Here is a 23726-nt window from a genome sequence, read left to right on the forward strand (position 1 = left end):
TCTTTGAGTAGTATATACTTCATTAAATTAATTTATGATTATTTTATTTGAGCTTTTAATCCAAGATTACAAGGTCAAAAGCATTTGCAAGTAAGTAATTTGAACACTTTTAATCAAGTTTCTAATGATTATCACAAAACTTGAAAGCACTTGCAAGGTTTCAGACATAATCTTGAATTAATAATTTTGTAATGATGTGTTCAGTAATTTCACTTAATTAAAAAAATGTTTTTGTTTTGTTTATCATGTTTATCATTATTAGCTATAGTGTACATATATGATTAGTTTATCTTATGATCTTTACATAATTTATCAGGTTTTCATATAAATATTAAATAAGTCTTAAATTTATAACTTCAGATTGCAATTGCCAATAATTGTCTTCAGTTCAGAGAATTAGCACAAGGATTACGTCAAAGGTATTGGAAACCAAATGTTCATGACAATGAAGCTGAAAAAATTTTTCAGAAGACTCTCTTCTTATTTGAAAAGTTAAGAGAAGAAGTGTAAGTTAACTTTAAGGAAAATTTCTGTTTTCAGTTTTTTCAATTAACTTTGTTTAAAAAACAAAGTTAATATCAAAAAATAAATACAATAGAAATAATTAAAATTAAAAATTTTATTTATTTTTGTTTTGGCCACTATGTGTATATAAAAACTAGTCACAAGGCAATCCTACTATCTTACCACAATTGTGACAAGGAATGGAGAGGCAATGCAGAAATATACAAATGAACATGGTATAGATACTATATCTAAGAGATGCAGCTGATGAAATTTGTTGTTTGTCTAATCTGATGCACAATGACTGATGACATTACATAGTGATGTCATTTCCACATCAACGAGTTCCAGAAGAGCCAGATCATAGGCCAGTGACAGGCATTGGACAGAGAACCATCCAATATATCATAAAAACCTGGAGAGACAGTGGAGAAACATCCTGCAGATGCAGTACATATGGTCAGAAGACCATCTTTAATGACTGCAACAGGAGAACATTGGAATGCATGGCGAAGTCCAATTGCACAAAATTAACAAAGAAACTCACAGATACATTTACAATGGACATTATGAGTAATTCCACATGACCAATGCAATAAGAACTCAAAGGTTTGGATCTGCACAGCTGTGTGGTCACAAGAAAGCCGTTTGTAAATGACATGAAGTGGAGGAAATGTCTCTACTTTATGAGAGAACATTGTAAAGTACTATTTTTAATTTATTGCTCTACAACGATTCTTGTTCCGGAAAGAGCCATTACCTAACGGGTACTTTACGCAGGTTCACGTTTGTTAGTTTGCCAGGCCTGGACTTTTCGCGTGTACTGAAGTAAATTAAGGACAAGTTCGTCAAAAAATCAATAAAAAATATTGAATAAAGATCTAGAAATAACTATTTACAATATTTATAACAAACAACAAATTTATTCAATAAATCAAATCCACAATCAACCCGACAAAAACTCAATCTTATTCTAACTTAGAACTATTCCCCTTTGAATTCCGACAAAAATCAATCCTTAACTTAGGTACAAAATCTCTTATAACTATAAATCCTAACCATCACCTCAATTATACTAGGAACCTTTTTCTCAACTCAAGACTTTCCTATTCCTCGATCCACAAATCGAACTGCAATCGCCTTGGACTATTTTCCTATTAGACACCTCGTTCGCTGCTACTAGCACACCAACGCTTTCTATGCAGGAGCTCACCTCTCCTGTCTTCACTTAAGCTATGCTTTTTATAGTCTGAGGTGACGTCACAGTTTCTAAGTGAGAGACACCCCTTATTTACATACTTACACGTAACATTCACTTTTTTCTTGTTTATCTGGTAGCTTGATTACCGACAGTACTTTGTTAACCTTTTACAGTCTTTTGTTTAACAATTATCGGGATGTTTCCTTTAAGGTTTAACAAGTTCCTAAAAGTCTGTGGAGTCTTTCCCCCCCTTCAGTGCGGACTTACTATCTGCCGCTTGGGCAAGCACGTGAGTGCCAGTGTTAGCTATGGCGCTTTCTTTTCGTCGTCGGTGAGTTGGTTTTATCTTCTCTTTTTAACTTTCCAAGGTGACAGGTGAGGAAACCTTCATCCTAACTAAACATAAGCCCCAAACAAAAATATAATAAAAGTAAATAAAAATAATGCTCGGACTTGGTTCCTTACAACATAAGGATTGAATTGTGGAGTAATGAGGGAAGGTCATGTGTCAAGATTCACCCTTTTCCAGAAAGATGGGTGGATGCAGATAATTAGGGAACTGTATGAAGTGTTACATTCACTACATCCTACCCATAGTCCAAGTCTCTGGAGGAGTGTAATGATCTAGGGGTGTGTTATATGGCCTGGCCTGGCCTAGTCCCAACATTATACAACAATAAAATGATGTCCACAGATACCTCAAATTGCTAGATGACAAGGTTCTCCAATGATTCATTTTTTTGTCCCTGATGACATGAGATTCTTCCAGGATGAAATGCCAGAATACATTGTGGTCCTCCTGGAACCATTCCCGCATAATCAGAGCACACTCTTTCACACACATGGAATAGCCACTGCAAAACCCTGACATGAACCCCGTCATATACAAGGGGTGTCAGTGTAATTTTGGCTTGTACTTTTAATATCAAACATTTATAACTAAAGAAAATACATTCCACAAAAATTACATACATTTGTTTATTTCTCAACATAATCTCCGTAAACTTTGAGACATTTATCCCAGCATGACACTAGTTTGAACATCCCTTCATGGTACTGTTGCTTGAAATAGTCCAGAATAGTGTTTTGCAATTCCTCCTTATCCACAAAATGTTTCCTCATCAAAAATTTCTTTAAAGGTCCAAATAAATGAAAATCCAAAGGGGCTAAATCCAGACTATACAGAGGATGTTGCAGGACCTCCCAATTCCACTGTGCCAACCACAGTTTGGTTTGCTTTGACATGTGGAGTATAGTCCAGATTGCAAAATTTAGTGCATGTTGAAATCTAGTTAATCTAATTTTTAAAATGTTATTTCATAAAGGAAAATACAGCTTAATAATGCATGATTTTAGTTGTTGCAATTTTTCAAAAAATATTATAATTATAATATATATTTTACTGATACTATGTGTATATAAAAACTAGTCACAAGGCAATCCTACTATCTTACCACAATTGTGACAAGGAATGGAGAGGCAATGCAGAAATATACAAATGAACATGGTATAGATACTATATCTAAGAGATGCAGCTGATGAAATTTGTTGTTTGTCTAATCTGATGCACAATGACTGATGACATTACATAGTGATGTCATTTCCACATCAACGAGTTCCAGAAGAGCCAGATCATAGGCCAGTGACAGGCATTGGACAGAGAACCATCCAATATATCATAAAAACCTGGAGAGACAGTGGAGAAACATCCTGCAGATGCAGTACATATGGTCAGAAGACCATCTTTAATGACTGCAACAGGAGAACATTGGAATGCATGGCGAAGTCCAATTGCACAAAATTAACAAAGAAACTCACAGATACATTTACAATGGACATTATGAGTAATTCCACATGACCAATGCAATAAGAACTCAAAGGTTTGGATCTGCACAGCTGTGTGGTCACAAGAAAGCCGTTTGTAAATGACATGAAGTGGAGGAAATGTCTCTACTTTATGAGAGAACATTGTAAAGTACTATTTTTAATTTATTGCTCTACAACGATTCTTGTTCCGGAAAGAGCCATTACCTAACGGGTACTTTACGCAGGTTCACGTTTGTTAGTTTGCCAGGCCTGGACTTTTCGCGTGTACTGAAGTAAATTAAGGACAAGTTCGTCAAAAAATCAATAAAAAATATTGAATAAAGATCTAGAAATAACTATTTACAATATTTATAACAAACAACAAATTTATTCAATAAATCAAATCCACAATCAACCCGACAAAAACTCAATCTTATTCTAACTTAGAACTATTCCCCTTTGAATTCCGACAAAAATCAATCCTTAACTTAGGTACAAAATCTCTTATAACTATAAATCCTAACCATCACCTCAATTATACTAGGAACCTTTTTCTCAACTCAAGACTTTCCTATTCCTCGATCCACAAATCGAACTGCAATCGCCTTGGACTATTTTCCTATTAGACACCTCGTTCGCTGCTACTAGCACACCAACGCTTTCTATGCAGGAGCTCACCTCTCCTGTCTTCACTTAAGCTATGCTTTTTATAGTCTGAGGTGACGTCACAGTTTCTAAGTGAGAGACACCCCTTATTTACATACTTACACGTAACATTCACTTTTTTCTTGTTTATCTGGTAGCTTGATTACCGACAGTACTTTGTTAACCTTTTACAGTCTTTTGTTTAACAATTATCGGGATGTTTCCTTTAAGGTTTAACAAGTTCCTAAAAGTCTGTGGAGTCTTTCCCCCCCTTCAGTGCGGACTTACTATCTGCCACTTGGGCGAGCACGTGAGTGCCAGTGTTAGCTACGGCGCTTTCTTTTCGTCGTCGGTGAGTTGGTTTTATCTTCTCTTTTTAACTTTCCAAGGTGACAGGTGAGGAAACCTTCGTCCTAACTAAACNGGGTAAAAAAACGAACTTACTTTCCGAACAACCCAATAAAAATGTTTTAACCTGCTATCAATCTTTTGAATTTTGTAAACATATCAAAAAAGGACAAGTAAATGTTTTGAATACCTATAGCCAGATGATTATTATTTTAAATTTGAATGAAGCCATTCATAATTTTAATAATAATAGGTTTATTTTAATGCATCTTGAATTTATTACTATTTACAAAAATCCTGTAAAATAATTTACCTTGTGTTGCATATTGAATTTTAGTCTTAGCTGTATAATTATAAAACTTACATTAATTCATTTTTGATATCTTATTTAAAGAAATTTAATGTGGACTTGAATAACAAAACATTAAAATCAGATAACATACTGTAATAATTTGAGCTTATAATTTCTACATTCAGATTAGACTTCCTTCTAGAAGAGTTATTTTTAGATTTGGATCGTGAATTCAATGATCTTGTGACTAAAAAATGGTAAGATCTGTTTAAAATATTTTATGAATTTTGTTATATAGATTAGAAAATAACATTTTTGTATAAACTGAAAAATTAAAATAGGTTAATGACAGGAAGTATTAAAGAAAATACATTCCACAAAAATTACATACATTTGTTTATTTCTCAACATAATCTCCGTAAACTTTGAGACATTTATCCCAGCATGACACTAGTTTGAACATCCCTTCATGGTACTGTTGCTTGAAATAGTCCAGAATAGTGTTTTGCAATTCCTCCTTATCCACAAAATGTTTCCTCATCAAAAATTTCTTTAAAGGTCCAAATAAATGAAAATCCAAAGGGGCTAAATCCAGACTATACAGAGGATGTTGCAGGACCTCCCAATTCCACTGTGCCAACCACAGTTTGGTTTGCTTTGACATGTGGAGTATAGTCCAGATTGCAAAATTTAGTGCATGTTGAAATCTAGTTAATCTAATTTTTAAAATGTTATTTCATAAAGGAAAATACAGCTTAATAATGCATGATTTTAGTTGTTGCAATTTTTCAAAAAATATTATAATTATAAAATATATTTTACTGATGGGTTGATTTGAATAATTGAATATGTTTATTCAATTATTCAAATCAACCGTNTTTTACGCTAACATCGTCTGTACAGTATGTAAATTAGGTACCGTAAGTCTAATACAGTACTGTAATTTTATACATTTCTTGTGAAAGAAACATTTCTTATTCAACGGCGATAAAAATGATTTATATTAATGATGTCTCCAAAGTTCAACGAAGTTTTCGCAGAAAAATAGGTTATTAGACATCGGCCACAGTTTGGTGTGCTGCTTCGCGACGAAAACAAGCTTGAACGATGGCGATGTCGAATGGTGCACACTCGGTAAGTAATTGCACAATTTTTTGTTTATAGCGTAGTTTATACGGATTATTCCCCAATAAATATACGTATTGGAAATGTTGAGTTGAATTAGTCTAGAATCGATGAAAGGTTTTCTTCCATAAAATTAAATCAGCTGTAGTCCGTAAACTTCACACGTGTTGGGCTGTGATTGGAAGGACTCGTAAGAAATCGGATTCCTAAAGAATGGAACGTATCTATGACCTTATAGGGGGATCGACTGTAACTCACTTTTAATATAACATTGAAAGTATATTGTTTTTGTGTTCATACATTTTTATTTTACTGTAACTCAAATGGAAACTTCTTAGAGAAAAAGCTGAATAGTTGGGACATACCAGATTCAAACCATTGTCCAAAAGCAAGTGAAAAGCAAATAATATCTCTCTTTTGGAAGAAAACTCAAAAGTTTGTAACAAAAATTTTATTGTGCCTTTCACTTTGGAGGCATGGAAGGAACAAGAATACAGTAGACTCAATTTGAGAGATTATTGTAATAAAAAAGAATTGGAAAAAATTTAATAGAACTAATTTTAATGTCAGTAATATTAAATGACAATTGGTTTGAGAATTGATTTTCTTAATATGGTAGAATTTTTCATTGAGAGATCTGATGGATTGTAATGGTCAGGACATTAATAAGAGTTTAAAATTCTGTTTTGTTTAGACAATAATATGCAAAAATTTATTTCATTGTCTTCAAACTTAATAATAAAAGTTACTTATTCATATAAAATGGCTTTTTACTTTGTAATTAGTTTAAAAAATGATGCAAAATGGTAATGATATGTTTAATTCCACTTTCATTAGCAAAATAATAGAAGATAATGCTGTACATAAACAGAACCTGTTTAAAATGACTGCAAAGTCATTTTAAACAGGTTCTGTTTAAAATGACTTTGCAGTCTGTATGACTGTATATGTTTAAAATGACTGCAAAGTCATTTTAAACATATACAGTCAAACTTCTGTTTTTGAATGTTTCACTTTTCAAACAATCAGATTCAGAAAAAGAATTTCAAACTTATAATTGTACCAGTTGCTATAAGATAACTCGCTTGCCAAACAAACTACTCTGCAAGAGCTGGCCACAGATTAGAGAGAGATAGGAAGTTGACCATCTATGTTAAAGAAAGTCAACGGACTGACCAATCAACAACAGGTCTACTGATTCAGAAGTTAGTGGCACTGAGTTTACCTCATGTCTTTAAATGTCATGACATGAATCGTCAATGATATTGCTATTTCAATGTGCATGTGGGAAAGATACTGTTCCTGTTTTTGGTATGTGCCACAGTTGAATCTAAATCAAATTAATAAAAATAGTGTTAATTGACATTCGTGTAATATAAATGGCATCCAAGAATTTGTGTTTAAATATGCTTAAGTTTAAATAACAAAAATTTATATTTATTACATTGCATTTTTATGCATGAAATACAGCTAAAAAAGGCTTTGTTTTGGTTTTAGAACAAGTCTGTTTTTGAACAGCTTTTAGGAATTAATTATGTTTGAAAACTGAGATTTGACTAATTATTTTACTTCACAAAATTTACTAAATAAAAGCAATAAATTTACAGACTTAGGTTAACAATTATCACATCATTTATCTTATCTGTCAAAAAAGACTGTGCAGCCAAAGATGAACTTCTCAGTCACTTCTTAATGAGTGGTTGGTTTCTAAATAACATAATTTGACTAACAGTTGATTGGTTCTCTCTATATATAATACTCAAAGGAGAATTATGAAAAACTGATTAGTTATTCTTATCTGAGCTTTTAAAGCCAATATCAAAGCATGAATTGATATGCACAGAATGCCTTTCTTTTAGTTCTCTCATATTGTGTGTCTCCAATGGTTTGATGTGTAAAGGATTTTTTGTGCTTCCTAAAGATTTCCTTGGTCTAAAGTCACCAAGAATAAGCTATTTGCTAAATTTGTAAATTCAAGTTAAAATTGACAAGTAAAATTCTCATCCACTTTCAAATTGATTTTTAAACACAGACAATTCATAGATAAACTATTATAACTTTGTGCAGATAATCATCATTGTTTATATATTAATTATATTACACTTCCAACTAAAATTAAATAGATAATTATTCTAAATAGGAAAATTTCATTAAAAAATTATGAAGAAAGAAAAGAAACAGCTGAAAAGATTATTGTAGAAGGTGGAAAGTTAAAAAGTTTATTTTCAAGATTATCATCATCTCCCATTAAGGTAACTGTTTTGTATGTAAAATTAGGAAAATAATTATTTATATTTAAAAAAATTATTAAAAAATTTCTAACTACACTTTACCAACCTTTAACATGCAGTCTATTTTATTAACATAATCTAATGTTTTCAGTCAATTAACTGACCTTCATCCGTATCAAACAATTTTTCAATTTATGATGAACAAAACTGATTATAGAACATTTTTAACTTTAAAAGTTCTCTCAACGTCTATTGCACAAGCCTGAAAATGTACAAATATTTGCATACACTAACGATACATATAAAAATAAAAGTAAAAATTAATAAATGAATAGATGATGATATAAATGGCATTGACTAATGCCTATCTTTTATCTATCCGTGTTTTTTTCTTTAGCTATGTTCCCACTCTCCATGCTATGGAGACTTTATATGATTCTCTGAAGTTTATGGCCTGTCCTGTTAGACTGCTCTTGTGAATATGCTAGGCTTCTGCATATTAAATATGTTTCTGGTCCTGAACCTTATGTATTATTTCTACTCTTTCCCATTTCATTGCAACCTCTGTTGGGTCTGCTATAATATACATCACTAAAGCAGTGACTGGTTGCTCATTCTGTACATTCCTTTTGTGCTCTTTTATTCTTTCTTTTAATGACCTCCTTGTAGCTCCAATGTAGTATAATGAATAAATATATATTTTTTTTATACATTAAAATTNGAACATAGTTGTTAAATATAATTGTATGTAGGCTATTCCGCGTTATCTTTTAATTGTACAGTGAAGACACATTTACAGGCTCTGTTTGATTTCTAACGGATTAAGGAAAAAAGTCTTGTTTATTCAAATATCAGTTTATTATTAAGGTTCTGTAATATATTATACTATTTATACGAAGATCGAAGTTTTATTATGAAAGCTATTTTAAGTCAATATGGTTATATAAACAAGACCACAGCTACGTTAACGTATCTATTCAGATTTCAGATAAAGGAGAAACAAGGGAATAGTAAGAATTCAAGATATTTATAGAAGATAAATAAGAATAACATTAGAAAATGTGCAACCCGGTCCTGACAGCTGCCTTCAGATAATAAATTCAAAATCCTATTAACCTTAGTAATACATAAAAAGTTTAATTTTACCAATCTTTATAGTGTCATATTTATGTTTTCAGTATACTTATTTGAAGAAAGATAAAAAAACAATGATTTATTTCTAAAAAAGCTGATTATTATTGATTTTAATTAAATGCCTTAATACACAAATAGGAACACAATATTTATAAACTATCTAACATCTTTTCTTTATGAAATTTTTTCAGCTTTGCTTTTACATATTATCCATAAATTATGATATTTTGATAACTAACTATTGAAAACATTAAAGTGAAATAGGCATATACATATTAAAATTATTGTGTTACAAAGTGATTGCCCAACTGCTTTTGGCATCAACCAAAAACCATAGTATTTTTCTGAACAATTATTTCTCTTTTCTTATTGTAAAAGAGAAAGTGTACTTAATTTACTTTATTAAATTTTAAAATTTCATTTACTTATTAACTTGTTAATTGAAATTTTACTTTATTTGCTAAGTATAATTAAACATTACACAAATATATGGTTTAAGAATTATATCAATGTAATGTAATTTTTCTATTTAGAGGGATTCTCCATTTGATGCCTTGCCCCTTTTGGCTGAAGTATTAAAATTAAAAGATGCAAGTCTTCTGTCTTTGGAAATATCAGTAGGTTTGATCAAATGAAATTTAACTTTATTTGGCATCATTGCATCACTATGTTTTTTGTACAGGGTCTAATTAAGAGGTATCCCGATATTTCTGTCGATCAGTTGACTGCATTAGTGACGCTGCGAGGAGATGTAGGAAGAGCAGAAGCAAAACAGGTTTAATTAATAGTCTTATTAAAAAAACTTCACAGATAATTGAAAATAAAACATTTTTAATATTTCCAGCTTGTGACAGAAATGATTCCTGAAGCAGGCAGTAATACAGAAGTGAAGAGTATATTTTCAGAAATTCAATTCTAGGTAGCATTGTATTTTCATATACTGATCATAACATAAACAAATTGAATTATACTGTACATAAGCATATTTAATATTTGAATAATGTATTAAATTCTGTCTTTAAACAAATGAGTAACTTTTTATAACCAATTGAATTAACTATTATTATTCTATACACAATTGAATGAAAAATTTAAGTTCCTTGACATAAGATATTTTCTGCCAGTCAGTCTGGTGATTATGAATTTGCATTTTAGGCTTAATAGTTTTACATATCATAATACAGTATGATGAGCTAATTTAGGCAAAATATAGATATTAATAGAATAAGTATTTCTGATCCAACTCTTTATTGAATCATATGATTTTGTTAAATACAGTATATTGAAAAGTTGATTTACAATAATTTGGAAACTTCTCTATGTTCACTGTATTTTATACATTCAATGATCATGCAATGAATTGTACACAAATATACCAACTTTCTATATGTAATAAATTTACTGAACCTAGTAAATATTCATTCTTCCAATTGAAATCAAAGACAATTGTAGTCCCAATAACAAAAAATAGATTTCGTAGTGTTTTTCTTAATATCACAAACCAATGACAATACAACTTTGACTTCTCTATACTAATAACAAGTTGAATGCTTATATTCCTTCTATTTACCATCATTAATTATTTTGTTACTATTATCCTTTTAAGACTATAATATAGAAAATTATTAACTATTTTATTGTTAAACAAATACCACATAAGTATTATTAAGTATTGATGATAAAAATCTTTTTTTGGCTGTGAAATATACAAGGAAAGTATGAATTGTTAAATTATTTGAATGGTGGATTTTAACAAATAGCCTAGAAATAATCAAACTTTTGATGATGATAGTTTTTAATATGGATAAATAAGGCAAGTTCATAGTACCTGAGAGAACAGCAAGCAATCAATCAGTTTTCTGTTATTTGGAGCTTTGCATAAAATTGCTATTGAAAACAAATCAGTTGTTTATAACATGAAATTAACCAACCCACAAATTATATTTCAATAATATCCAAGATAATACAATGGTACCTCGGTATGAGTCTGCTTTAGAATACGTCTAATTCGGTATATGTCCTGTTTGGACGAAACAAATTTTGCTCGGTAGACAACTTTTGTTCGGTATATGACTTAATTCAATTGAACAAGTAATTCTATGAACAAGTAGCACTATCGGTGTACTAGACCAAACTAAACATTTGCGCTGCCACGGTTTATAACTTTATTAAATTTCTTCTGATTTTAATTTGTAAGTAAAATTTTATTATTTTTATTAATCATGAATTGCAAAAAGACAAATTAAAAGCAACAGAAAACTAAAAAATGACTAGAATCACAATGGAACTGAAAAAAAAAAAAATTGTTGAGAGATATGAAGGTGGCATGCGTGTTCGAGATTTTAACTGTTGCATACCATATTCCGAGAACGATGATATTGACAATTGTGAAAAATAAAGACATTGATTTAACTCCTTTCCCAACGTTAGCAGATTTAATAATTTCTAAACAGAGATCGAAGACATTAGATCATGTTAAGAAATTGCTTTTGCTTTGGATAACTGAAAAACTGTGATAGAGACAGCATATCAGAAGCATTATTTGCAAGAAAGCTAAAAAGATACATGCTGATCTCATGAAAAATCAAGCAGGAACTAGCCAGGAAAGCAAGGTGTTTAAATCCAGCCATTTTTTTTACATGAGAACGGAATAATCATTTTTACATTACTTCTTATGGGAAAGGTTGGTTTGGTATACATCCTATTCGGTATAAGTCCAAACATCAGAACAGATTAAGGTTGTATACCGAGGTGCCACTGTATATGCTTTGAAATAGAAAATGAAAATAATTATGAACTTTTTAGATATCACAGTTCAAAGATATTTTTTGAAGTGATAAAATTATCATATGTTAAACCATATGATATCAGAAAGGTCATTAATTACTGTGTGTATAAACAAAACTAAATTACATACAAATGGTAGAAATCGAGTATATATGTATATACATACACCATATATTTCATTCAATTAAACAACTATCCCAACAAAATTATTGACAAATAGTTATGTAATCGCACTATAAAACATCTGATGCCTAAAACACAAATAATTTATAGAAAACTAGATTATATCATGCTAATTTTTGAAAACAAAAAATATTAACACCTTATAATAATAATAGTAGTAGTAATAATCTAGTCCCCCCACTGAACAACAAAATCAAAAAACCAATTAATAGTAAAATAGATGTATTGTTAAATAATAATTTAGTTTATAGTTTATATAACCAAAATAATATTACATAAGTGAGACAGGTAAAAATCAGCCCATATATGCTCTTATTCTGTATAATTATAATGTCTAATTACTAGTGTCTGGATTTTTGGGTGCTGCACACACTGTCTTTTTTTACACTCTGCCCCTTTCAAAAAACCAACTATGTTGGTTTTAATGCAGTAGGCCCATTCATTGCCAAATTAATGACTAACTAAATGATACATTTTGCACCCAGCTTCCCCTTAAATTAAATACTAACTAAACAAAACTAAACTAAACGATATATTTTGCACCCAGCTTCCCCTTTTTTACATTTTCAAAGAATATGTTTACAATAGCAAGGTTGCGGCCAAAGCTTTCATCTCTAAAACGTGAATGTGGAGCACTGCTATCTTGTAAGTGGTGCTTGACGTTCACGTTTTAGAGATGAAAACTTTGGCCACAATCTCACTAATTGTTTCTTTTTTTGGTGGTTTTTATTCATTCACTTGAGGGGAAAAAACAAATTCGTTAAACCGGACCACATATGATGAAGAAAAAAATACGATAATTAGCTTTCTCCTTTTCTCTCAACAAAAGAGTATTTTCTGGACTAAACCTTAGGGTTGTTCTAAGAATGTAAACAGATTCACTGAAAAGCTGCAACACTGTTCTTTTCTTAGAAAAGAAAACACATGTAGAAAATTCTGTATTGATGTCACCTTACCTGACTTGTGAGCATAACAGTTTCAATTTCCTTTGTTCAGTGTCTGCAACATTAGAAAATGGCAAAATTGTCTGCATCTAAATTGAACATTTTTAGCAAGTAAGTTTAAAGATGAAGGCTCTAGACAGAAAAGTTCTTTGCTGTTCCATTTGCAATTATGTGATTTCAGTTGTTGTGAAACCCCAAGAAATGAAAATCACAGAGAAGGCAGAAATTTACAGGGCCGCATTTCAAATGGGCGAAGAATCTCAGAAGGCAACTGATACATTTTATGCAGATTTAACACCTGCTCTTCTTCAGGCAAATATACCTTCATATAAGGTAAACGATCAAGCCTTTAAGTAATTTCCAGAAATATACAGAAAAGCTTGTCCCCGACAAGAGCACGCTTAGAAAAAAATTAAGTGAAACCAGTTTATAATCAAACCACATTAAAATCCTGGACATTGTCGGAGACAATCCTGTAGTGTTCATACTGGATGAAACAATGGATTCCACAAAACAGTACATGCTGAACATTCTTGTTGCACCTCTGACTGAATGCTATGTACAATCAGTGTTGTTCAAAATGTACTAACTTGAAAATACAAACTCAACTGCAGTGTCCCAAGCTTTCAGTGATGTTTGCATCAAGTTGTGGCCAAATGTGTCCAGTACGAAAAGATTTGGCTTGTTACAGATCAAGCATCTTACATGTCAGCATTCTCAAATTTGAAGTGCATCTACAACAACATAAAGCATGTAACTTGTCTTGTCCATACCCTACACCAAGTATGTAAACATATTCATGTAGAATATAACAAAGCCGACGACTTCATTTTGAAAATGAAAATGGTTCTTCTCAAATGCTCTAGTTCAGACCACTTGTACCAAGACATAATTGGGCTGCCATTACCACCCACTCCAGTAATCACCTGTTGGGGAATTTAGATAAACAGTGTGGTACTGTGAGAAAATCAATGCATTTATCAACGAACTTCCTGGCGATTCTGCTGCCATCAACAGTGTCAAGAAACTGGTCACTGATCCAGTAGTGACCACAGAGCTCTACTCCGTGCATTCGTATAAGTTATTGGTTCGTATAAGTTATTTCCAACTCATTGATTTTATCAATGAGTTGGAAAGACGTAGAACTGAAATATGGAATCAGTGGAATGTTGTAAGTCATCCTGGTCAGTGTTGGTCTTCGTACGCGTAGTGGGTGCGTATTGTAAGCATTGATGTCGCTCAGACGGTGTGTTAGACCATGGTAACTGTGCTTGGCTGCTATCCTCTTGATATAATTCAATTCGGTGTTGAGGGCTTGCGTGGTGGACGAGTGGGAAAAGGCCCTTTTAATCAAAGTATTAAATGCTGCTAATTCAATTCGGTGTTGAGGGCTTGCGTGGTGGACGAGTGGGAAAAGGCCCTTTTAATCAAAGTATTAAATGCTGCAGCCTTGTAGGTGAATGGGTCGGATGTATATAGAAGACCAACACTGATCAGGATGAACGTACACGCCTCCCAGTCACCTTTAACCCATATGTTAAAGCGATATACGCTGAGATTGCCGGAAAACAACAATTACAAATAGCCTATAGAAGATGCCCAACAATCTATGATATCCTCAGAAATGGAAAAGGCAGTCCAGTTCGTAGCAGGCTTCCTTGCGTGTACTCTATCCCGCTGAAAGATAACAGATGTAACGAGAGCCTTGTCTATATCGGCTCAACCAAGCGATCTTTAAATACCAGAGTGTAAGAGCATCAAGCAGACCTTCGGCATGGGCGGTACACCACGGCCCTAACCACCTTTGCATCCGATCCCAATATAGAACCGGAGTTCGACAAAGCTGACATCATCGACACTACGCCCTACCTGGAACATCTAAAATGGCGGGAAGCTATATCCATTTTACAAATTATACTTCAGAAGTTAATCTAGTATAAAAAACATTCGATTCATCACGACACACAGTCCTCAGAAAAACACCACACAAAAATGCCAGTGCTGCCAGCTAAAAAAAACACCAAGAAAAAAAATATTGGAGTAGCCCAAGATATAGCCAAAGATTGCAGCACCACAGCACTAGCGAAAATTTAAATTTGCCAACTGGAATTCTTTTGGATAAACGACGCTGTACTGTAATTTATTTAATAAACTTCAAAAATTTTTGCAGCAATCAGTTGAAAATTGCCAGTCTAATCTATGCAATGCACTACATGTTATGGAGCCCTCACCTTTGGAAAAGCCAAAAATAAACTGATATTTTTGAGAGAATCTACAAGAAGAAAACAGCATTCTATATAGTTAAGTGTCCTCTTACCATGTTTCCTAAACAATCAACTGTGTAAGATTTTCCATAAGAATTTAAGGTCTGTATTGTGAATGATCGTAGACCAGTATCTTCAATATTAAAGTAAGGTTTAACATAATCTTCATAAAACTTCATAGGATTATGTTAAACCATACTTTAATATTGAAGATAAGGTCTGTATTGTGAATGATCGTAGATCAGTAAATTCTTACAGCAGCATTCTATAACAGTATTCTTACCTCAGATGCCAAACCTGTGGCCTCTAACTCTGAGAATGATAACCCATCATCAGAAAGTGATTACTTGGATTTGGAATAGAGTAGAGTAAATTATCTGAAATAATTTACTCTACTCTACAAGGATGGGACAATTTTGGATAACCAACAACATTTATAGGGAAAGAATAAAAAGATTCAAAGTAAAAATATTAATTCCAGTTCTAGTATTGTAAAGGCATAGAATTTTAATAATTTTGTGAGGGTCATATGATAGTTATGGACTTGGGAGTTGGGGACTTTAAGAGAATGGAGGAGGAATTTGATAGGCAATATGAGAGCAAATCTCTTAGATATAGTATTAGATAACAATGAAAAGATTATTTAAAAGTGATAAATAATTATTAAACAAGGAAATAAACTAGTCACCAAAATTGCACCTGCTAATTTCACAAAGTTGGAGAGAGAGTGAGTTACAATCAGTTTTTAAGAGGTACCTCCTCACATACAAAGTTGATTAGGCTCAATCATCATCTTGACAAGAGTTCAGTTGTCTTTTAATTGTTAACTTGATTGGAAACATAATCCTTTTAATCATTCCTTGTAAATCATCCTGCAACCTTTCCCTAACATCAGCTCACATTATAAAATTACTGGAATTAGTGCACTCTGAAGTTGATTTTAGAATAATTACTCTCTACTGCACTAAAATTTCACTTTCTTAAATGACAGGTATGTGATGATTTTTGTTAATATTTACAAAATTACCATTTAATCTAAATTCCTTTGGGAATCTTAGGATTGGGTGAACTTGTTCTCATTTACCTTCAAAGTGCTCAATGTGGTAAGCTTTCTGAGAAGGCCTTTAGAAGCTTTAGAAAAGGGAACCCTGCTTTAGGCACTCTCTCTCCTTTTATGTCTTTCCTTTTGTCAAAAACATTGTCTTCTGACCAAATTCTCGATGCAGTTCCTAACAATCGTCTAATCTAATATTTTAAACAGGAATGACTTAGGGAAGATGTGTGTCAGCTGATAGGAAGTTAGTAGTTGATAAAAATTCATTAACTTCCTCATTGAAATTTGCAATGTTACACTTGGTTATATCTTCTAACAAATATTAAATATTTTATAAATTCCTCAGATTATTAGAAATAATGCCCCTTGTTCTCACAATTTGAACAACTTAAAAATTAGTGCTTATTTTAATAAGTAGACAGTCTTTCATTGCAATCTACAATGTACTGAAAATTTTACATTTAATTCAAAATTTTTTTTGTGAGTACAGTTCTTAACTTTCACCATAATATTTTTTTCTTACTTGCCAATACTGGTATAAAATAAAGCAAAACAGGATAGAATCTTCTAAAGGCCCACTATTGAACTGACAATTACATTATGAAATTTCTGGAATTAGTGCAATTACTCTCTACTGCAATAACTTTCTTAAATGACAGGCACGTGATCATTTTCATTAATAAAATTTACAAGATTACATTTTATTTTAAACTAACAGGAATATTGAATATTACAAAGGCAAAAGGCAATACTAAGTAAAATTCTTGCATTACTTTTTATCTATAGAAAGCAAAGTAAAAATTTTTATGTTGTATTACATAAAAGTACATTTAAATCATGCTAAATACTAAAAAGATTATTAGAAAAGTAGACATTAATTAATGCATATCAACTATAATTGGATTTACCTTCTTTTTCCAGATGTTTCACTGAAATTGAACAGATCTGCCTTCAGATTTTTTGTTAATTTAACAAATGGATGAAATAAGTAAATAGTTTGATAATAGTGGACTTTTTGTTTTCTATATTTAACTGTTTCTGCCTTACGGGCACTAAGAGGGCTGTTTGCTGTACATATAATAGGGGCAGTTGTGTAGTGAGGGATTGGGGGGACACATATCTAGGACAGAGTGCCCACAAAACATTTCACTCCGAATTACTCCGACTACATCAATAGTGTGTGATAAGTGTTCCATACAGCCAAAAATTAGTGCTGATAGTTATATTGTAACATAAGGACCAAAAGCAATTCATGAACATTTCTATATGTTACACATGCTCTTATGTTTTTCATTCCACCAAAACACTTACTTTCTCAGAACTCTACTGGGTCTCACGTCTTATGAATTTAAACCTACAAAATGCGTGTACAAATAACTGCACCTAAATACATTTCTTGTTCCAGAATGGAGAACATTTTCAAGAATATTTATTGAGATACCCATTGAATGGATTACTTTTCTTATATCTAGAAACTTTTGTCTGTTCAGCCTGTTTCGTGGTTTTTTTTTTTTTTTTTTTTTTTTTTTTGTTTTTTTTTTTTTTTNGTGTACAAATAACTGCACCTAAATACATTTCTTGTTCCAGAATGGAGAACATTTTCAAGAATATTTATTGAGATACCCATTGAATGGATTACTTTTCTTATATCTAGAAACTTTTGTCTGTTCAGCCTGTTTCGTGGTTTTTTTTTTTTTTTTTTTTTTTTTTGCTTTAAGAATCTAAATTTAACATCAATTGCAATTTTACATCACTGGAAGATTACTGTATATTTTATAGAGAAATGTACATTTAGAGCATCGATTATCCGAATCAATTGGGGACTGAGGTTGTTCAGAAAATAAATTTTTCGGATAACCGATTATGTATGAAAAAATATACTATATTAATAATGTATCGTGTGTTTAAATTTTTCTTCATTGCGTGTCGCTTTGCGTTGAATTTTCGTCGATGTTAAGCCTAATTAAAATTTTTATAATATAGTTGACCCCCCCCATAACACTATTTATAATTCTGTTTTATATGATTTCCATGTTGTACGAGTCACTTAGATTTTACAAATACGTGAGCTGTTCACAGTCCAGCACATGTATTTGTAAAATCTAAGTGACTCGTACAACATGGAAATCATATAAAACGGAATTATCAACAGTGCTATAGGGGGAGGGTCGACTGTAATAATCATGGCTATTGTATCATTAAAAATTATTTCTTTATTTTGTACAAACAAAATAAATATTGATATATTGAAAAATATAAAAACAAAAAAGTTATACTTTAGAAGTTAATCTAGTATCAAAAACATTTGATTCAGCACGACACAGTCCGACTGGAATGCTTTTGGTTGATCGTCATTTGGATAATCGATGCTCTACTATATTTGTATTTGCTTAATAGTGCCTTATTTGTTAACAATAGTAAATAGAAGCTGAATAAACCTGAAAAAATTTTAATAAAAATGAATCTCAAAAGATAATAGGTTCTAATATTTTGTTCTCTGCACATTTACTTTTTACAAAAAGCAATGCAGGAAACCATAATCTTTCATCAAACAGATGTTAAAGTGAAAAAAATATTTTTTCACTTTACATTATGATTTTTAAAACTACAACAATAATAATTGCCAAATGTGAACTATTTGTGGCACAGATTATATGCATTTTTTAGTTTGATCTTGTTTATATCTGGTGGATATGGGGAGACACTACACACTTTCATGCTGACTACTATAAATCATTTATTGCAACAAAACAAAATACATTTGCTTAATAAAATTTATTATGAATTAACCATACAGTACAGCACCACAGACCGAAACCAACTGTTTGGTTTTCAGTAGAAGAGTAAAGATTTTTTGGTGTCGTAAATTTCGAGCACTCTCATGAAAAGCTATTATCAACATGTCTCATCAACCTCTCAGAGGCTACGTACTGATCGTCTCTATGTTTCCCAAAATAAGGACGACGGTAATCTAATCCTGCCGTCGCCGACGATTTCTAATCATTATTAATTTGATATTTCTGATTCTGTAGAGGCTTCTTAGTCAAAATTTAAATATGTGAACTTAATCGATTCGAGGGATTGCATAATGGTGGCACAGATAGATTTGCATGAATTTACAGGCAAAAATTAATTCTGGAAAGGCAGAAACAATCGAATCTATTCATTTTGACTCGACAACTACTGTTTTCATTCCTTTGCCAGTCCAAGTAGATTTGTATTGCTCGGGAAGAGGATACTCTGCCTAAATTAAGAAGAGAAAGAGAAAGTTAATAAAAAGTTCAATAGTTCATAACAGACATTGGTCTGAATTGCAGAAAATCAACATTACAGAAAATTCATTTGATTAATAGAAAGGAATAAGCAAATATTATATCTGTTGCCTTGCCTTACTTTTAAAAAGTACTGTCAGAGAGATACTTACAAAATCTCCATTTCCTAGTGGAATAGAAACGTTCACTTCTGATGACTTGGAAGTAACAATTTCTGCATCAAGAGACTTGGGACTCAAATATATCAAAACACCATCAGTTTTATCAATAGCAACTGTTGGCACTTTCCCCATTGACTATTCAAAATAAAAAAGTAGTTGAATGCAAAATGATCATCAGTTGATTAATATTAAAATTCTATTTACATAAATCAATAACATGTGATGTGATATACCAATAACTGTACTTTGTGTCATCATTGACATGCATCTAGAGTGGTTTCTGAATGTGTGTTGCGGAAATAAAAAATACTTTTTAAATTTTGAATAAGCACACTTTAAACTTTCATTTATCTTTAATTTTTTTAATTGCTGGCCGACCGAATGGAGGAGGTGGTATTCACTAAAATGCCAACTGTTGCAACATCTGCAATACTTCTGTCACAAAAGTTTCACGCATCTGTGTATAGGTATACCTCGACTTACGTCGTTCCTGATTATATGTTGTGGTATACCAAGAAGATGAAAAAATTTATTTTTCATTTTCTTGGTATACCTTATTCAGTTCATAACACTTAATTTATTCCAGTACAGTGTGTAATATATGAAATTGTGATGGAGAAAAAATAATCTGTTGTAAACTTTTCCAAAAGACCAACCTCATTCAACTGCCAAATTCATGATTGAACAAACTGGGATGTCTTAACAAGGTTTGACTATAGATATCTTTAAATTACTTTAATGTAATATATTTTATGAAAAATCATTTACCTGAGCTTGTATACTTTGGCAATTTATAACTTCTACCACAGATACAATATCATCAAAGACTAAAGCAGTCTTTTTGCAATTATCTGAAAATTAAAAATAATTTTTATCATCAAAGTTTTTTTTTTATTAACTTATTCTAAAATTGGATATTATAATAATAATATATTGGAAATGGAATGATATGCTCTATTATACTTAGAAGTTTAAATATAAAACTAATTAATTTCAAGTATAATAGAATATATCATTCCATTTCCAATATATTATTTTTATTATTATTATATCCAATTTTTTTTATTAACTTATTCTAAAATTTTATATATATATCAAATTTAATTAATTAATCTTACTTCTTAATATTAACAACAGATACATCACATTTATTACTGTTTTTATATAGTATATATTTATGTAATTTGCACATCTCTGATCATTATTTTACTATTACTTTCTTTTAAACAATAAATATTTCTATGAAATATTATTATTGTTTCATATTTAATAAAAAATACTATATTTACCATTGCAATTTGTTTTTTTGATTTCATTAGATTGGAAAAATTAAATAATTTAAAAGAATAATGTTTTATACATTAAAGATTTTGAAAATTTTCATAATTGTAAGAAGATTGATTGTAAAATCTAAAGTGAAAAAATTTTTTAAGACTGATCAAAATATGACAAACTGAAGAAACATACAAAGTCAGACAGGATAATGAAAGCTAGTTCTTATAAGTACCTGATCCTACAGGAAGTTTAGAAACTATATGTATTTACCTAAAACAATAGAATTAATTTTTCCTTGTACTGTAACCAAACAATCTTGGCATTTATAAACAATAACAGATTGATTCATCTCTGTCTGTGATATCACAAGTCCTTTATTACCAACCTGATGTTCCTATAATAAAATAAATTATAAATGTAAATTTACATAAATTTACATATATTAAAATAAATATATATATTTAATTTGTTTGAAAAAAAAAATAAAAAAAAAAATAGAAAAACTGCTAATTTGTTAACTCACAATACACCATTTTTTCCCTTCTAACTCAAATCTTGGAGGCTTAGTTTGCAATGGAGCAGAATTCACTGGTTTGAAAGGCCGAGGAGCTGTTGGAGGAGGACGGTATGGAGTGGGTTGAAGTTTCAAATTAGGGTTTTTGTGAGTTTGCTGATCAGCAGTCACTTTCTTTAAGCCTACGAATCAAATTGTTCTCTTTTAATCATATATATTAATATATTATCAAATTAATTAATTACCTTTGGTAATATCTTCGCCCCTATTAATTTCACGGAAAAGGGCTGCTCTTGTATCATCTGCTTGATTAGTTGAGACATCAGCAAAGAAATCAGCAGGTGGAGGAGGCGGAGGTGGAGGAGCACCAGTAGAAACAGACGAGCCAAGACTGTTTGCATCACATCCCTAATTTAAATAATTTAAAACAATTTCAATTAAATATTTTAAATTGGTGATTTGCTTTTTGTCCTTATATTAAAATCTATGAGCACTAAGTTTTGACTCTAAGTTCTATGGAACTTAGTTATCACACACTATTGATGGTGGAGTAATCACAGGTTTATTATGATGATGGTATGCATTAGGGACAGTCTGTCCCTCTTCAGCCATGCTTGTTAGATGAGTTTACAGGATGTACTATTTAAACTCCTGTAAATCCACCAAATTGTAACAAGTATGACTGAAGAGGGACAAATAAACTGTCCAAAATGCAAACCACTGTTATAATAAACCCATAATCACCCATTTCTGTGTGATTACTCCGACAACAATAGTGTGTGTGATAAGTCCCCCACAGAGCCAAAACTTAGTGTTCAGATTAATATTAATTAATTAAAATATTTATGAATTAAATTAATAAAAAATCATCAATAAAACATTCAAAATATTTATTACTATAAAAATTATTACAGTAGGATTTAAATTCATACGTTTGGATTCCATGTGAGGCCAGTTGTATAGAATTTTTTTATGTATGCTTGCAATTCATTTAAAACTTGTAACCATGCTCGTGCCCAATCAACATGAGTTTTATCTCTAAAGAACAAAAAAGTCAAATGAAACATTCAGAATACTGTGTAAGTTCATTATAGAATATAAAAATGATTAAAGAAATGTAATTTTTTAAATTTTATTTTTAATTTGTTAGAACTTTTCCATATAATCATCAATATTTCACTTTAGTACAGAAAAAAAACCTCTCTCAAACATTGAAATAACCATAAGTTATTTTATTCTTTAACAAAGAGAAAATTTTTAAAAAGTGCAATATATTTTTAAAATGCAATTAGAAAACTGAACATATAGATAGTACACCTGTACAAGAAAAAAAGAAAAACAAAACATCAAACAGCAGTTTAAATAATAAAACACAGTAAATAATTTAAAACAAATAGAATATTATTGTAAATTGTTACTTTATAATTAAAATTTTCAAAAAATTTCAACTATCTCAATCTTTCAGATAATTCTTAAAGTAAAAAAAAATTATTTACATTATAATTTAGATTTTTGTTTGTAGACTTAAGTAGATTTTAATTTTAAATTATTTCATGTAGCAAACTGTTTTAAGTTCAAATCAAATTTTTTAATCAACTTTAGTATAAGTTCCTACTTACAAGTTGTTATTCTTGAAAAATTTAATTTATAAAAATTGGGGTCAGAGTTACAGAAAGAAATTTCTGTCTTACAAAGAATCAAGGTTATTTGTTTCATTTTATTTTGTTTTGATGTTTAGTAATATGTACTTAATGAAAAATTCAACACACTGTATGAAATCATTCTATTCAATCATATTTTTGCTCATTATTTNAAAATCCTAGAAATAAATAAATTAATTTTTAAATACTGTAATAAATTTAATACTATATCATAAAATTATATACATAAATATTTTATACCTGAATATATTCAATTTTATTACATGTTGGATTTAATAAGTTGAGTAAGACATTTTGAGGTGGTTGCTTAGCTTTAGAAGCTATA

The 23726-nt window shown here is 30.8% G+C and overlaps 2 protein-coding genes across 4 annotated transcripts in view; one reads left to right on the plus strand and one right to left on the minus strand.

Annotated features, from left to right (window-relative positions):
- Positions 1-10688, plus strand: part of LOC111631136 (exocyst complex component 3-like) — a 54324-nt gene extending 43636 nt beyond the window's left edge. Inside the window, exons 16-23 of the mRNA XM_023375337.1 lie at positions 361-506; positions 4982-5053; positions 5138-5151; positions 6260-6360; positions 8063-8173; positions 9820-9903; positions 9969-10061; positions 10131-10688. Coding sequence (XP_023231105.1) covers positions 361-506; positions 4982-5053; positions 5138-5151; positions 6260-6360; positions 8063-8173; positions 9820-9903; positions 9969-10061; positions 10131-10205 — 696 coding nt within the window. The 3' untranslated portion in view covers positions 10206-10688. The remainder of the gene's footprint in view (positions 1-360; positions 507-4981; positions 5054-5137; positions 5152-6259; positions 6361-8062; positions 8174-9819; positions 9904-9968; positions 10062-10130) is intronic.
- Positions 10689-19242: 8554 nt separating this feature from the next.
- LOC111631130 (adenylyl cyclase-associated protein 1-like) overlaps positions 19243-23726 on the minus strand; it is a 59869-nt gene continuing 55385 nt past the window's right edge. For all 3 annotated transcript variants that reach the window (XM_023375331.1, XM_023375332.1, XM_023375330.1), the window contains exons 7-13: positions 22673-22778; positions 21986-22148; positions 21750-21922; positions 21497-21620; positions 20720-20802; positions 19943-20086; positions 19243-19762 (exon numbers count right to left, since the gene is read on the minus strand). In XM_023375331.1, the coding sequence (XP_023231099.1) occupies positions 19682-19762; positions 19943-20086; positions 20720-20802; positions 21497-21620; positions 21750-21922; positions 21986-22148; positions 22673-22778 (874 nt within the window). In that variant the 3' untranslated portion in view covers positions 19243-19681. The remainder of the gene's footprint in view (positions 19763-19942; positions 20087-20719; positions 20803-21496; positions 21621-21749; positions 21923-21985; positions 22149-22672; positions 22779-23726) is intronic.

Source organism: Centruroides sculpturatus, unplaced genomic scaffold, assembly GCF_000671375.1.
Source record: "Centruroides sculpturatus isolate CEXI.00-Female unplaced genomic scaffold, Cexi_2.0 scaffold632, whole genome shotgun sequence".
NCBI classification, from domain to species: domain Eukaryota; kingdom Metazoa; phylum Arthropoda; class Arachnida; order Scorpiones; family Buthidae; genus Centruroides; species Centruroides sculpturatus.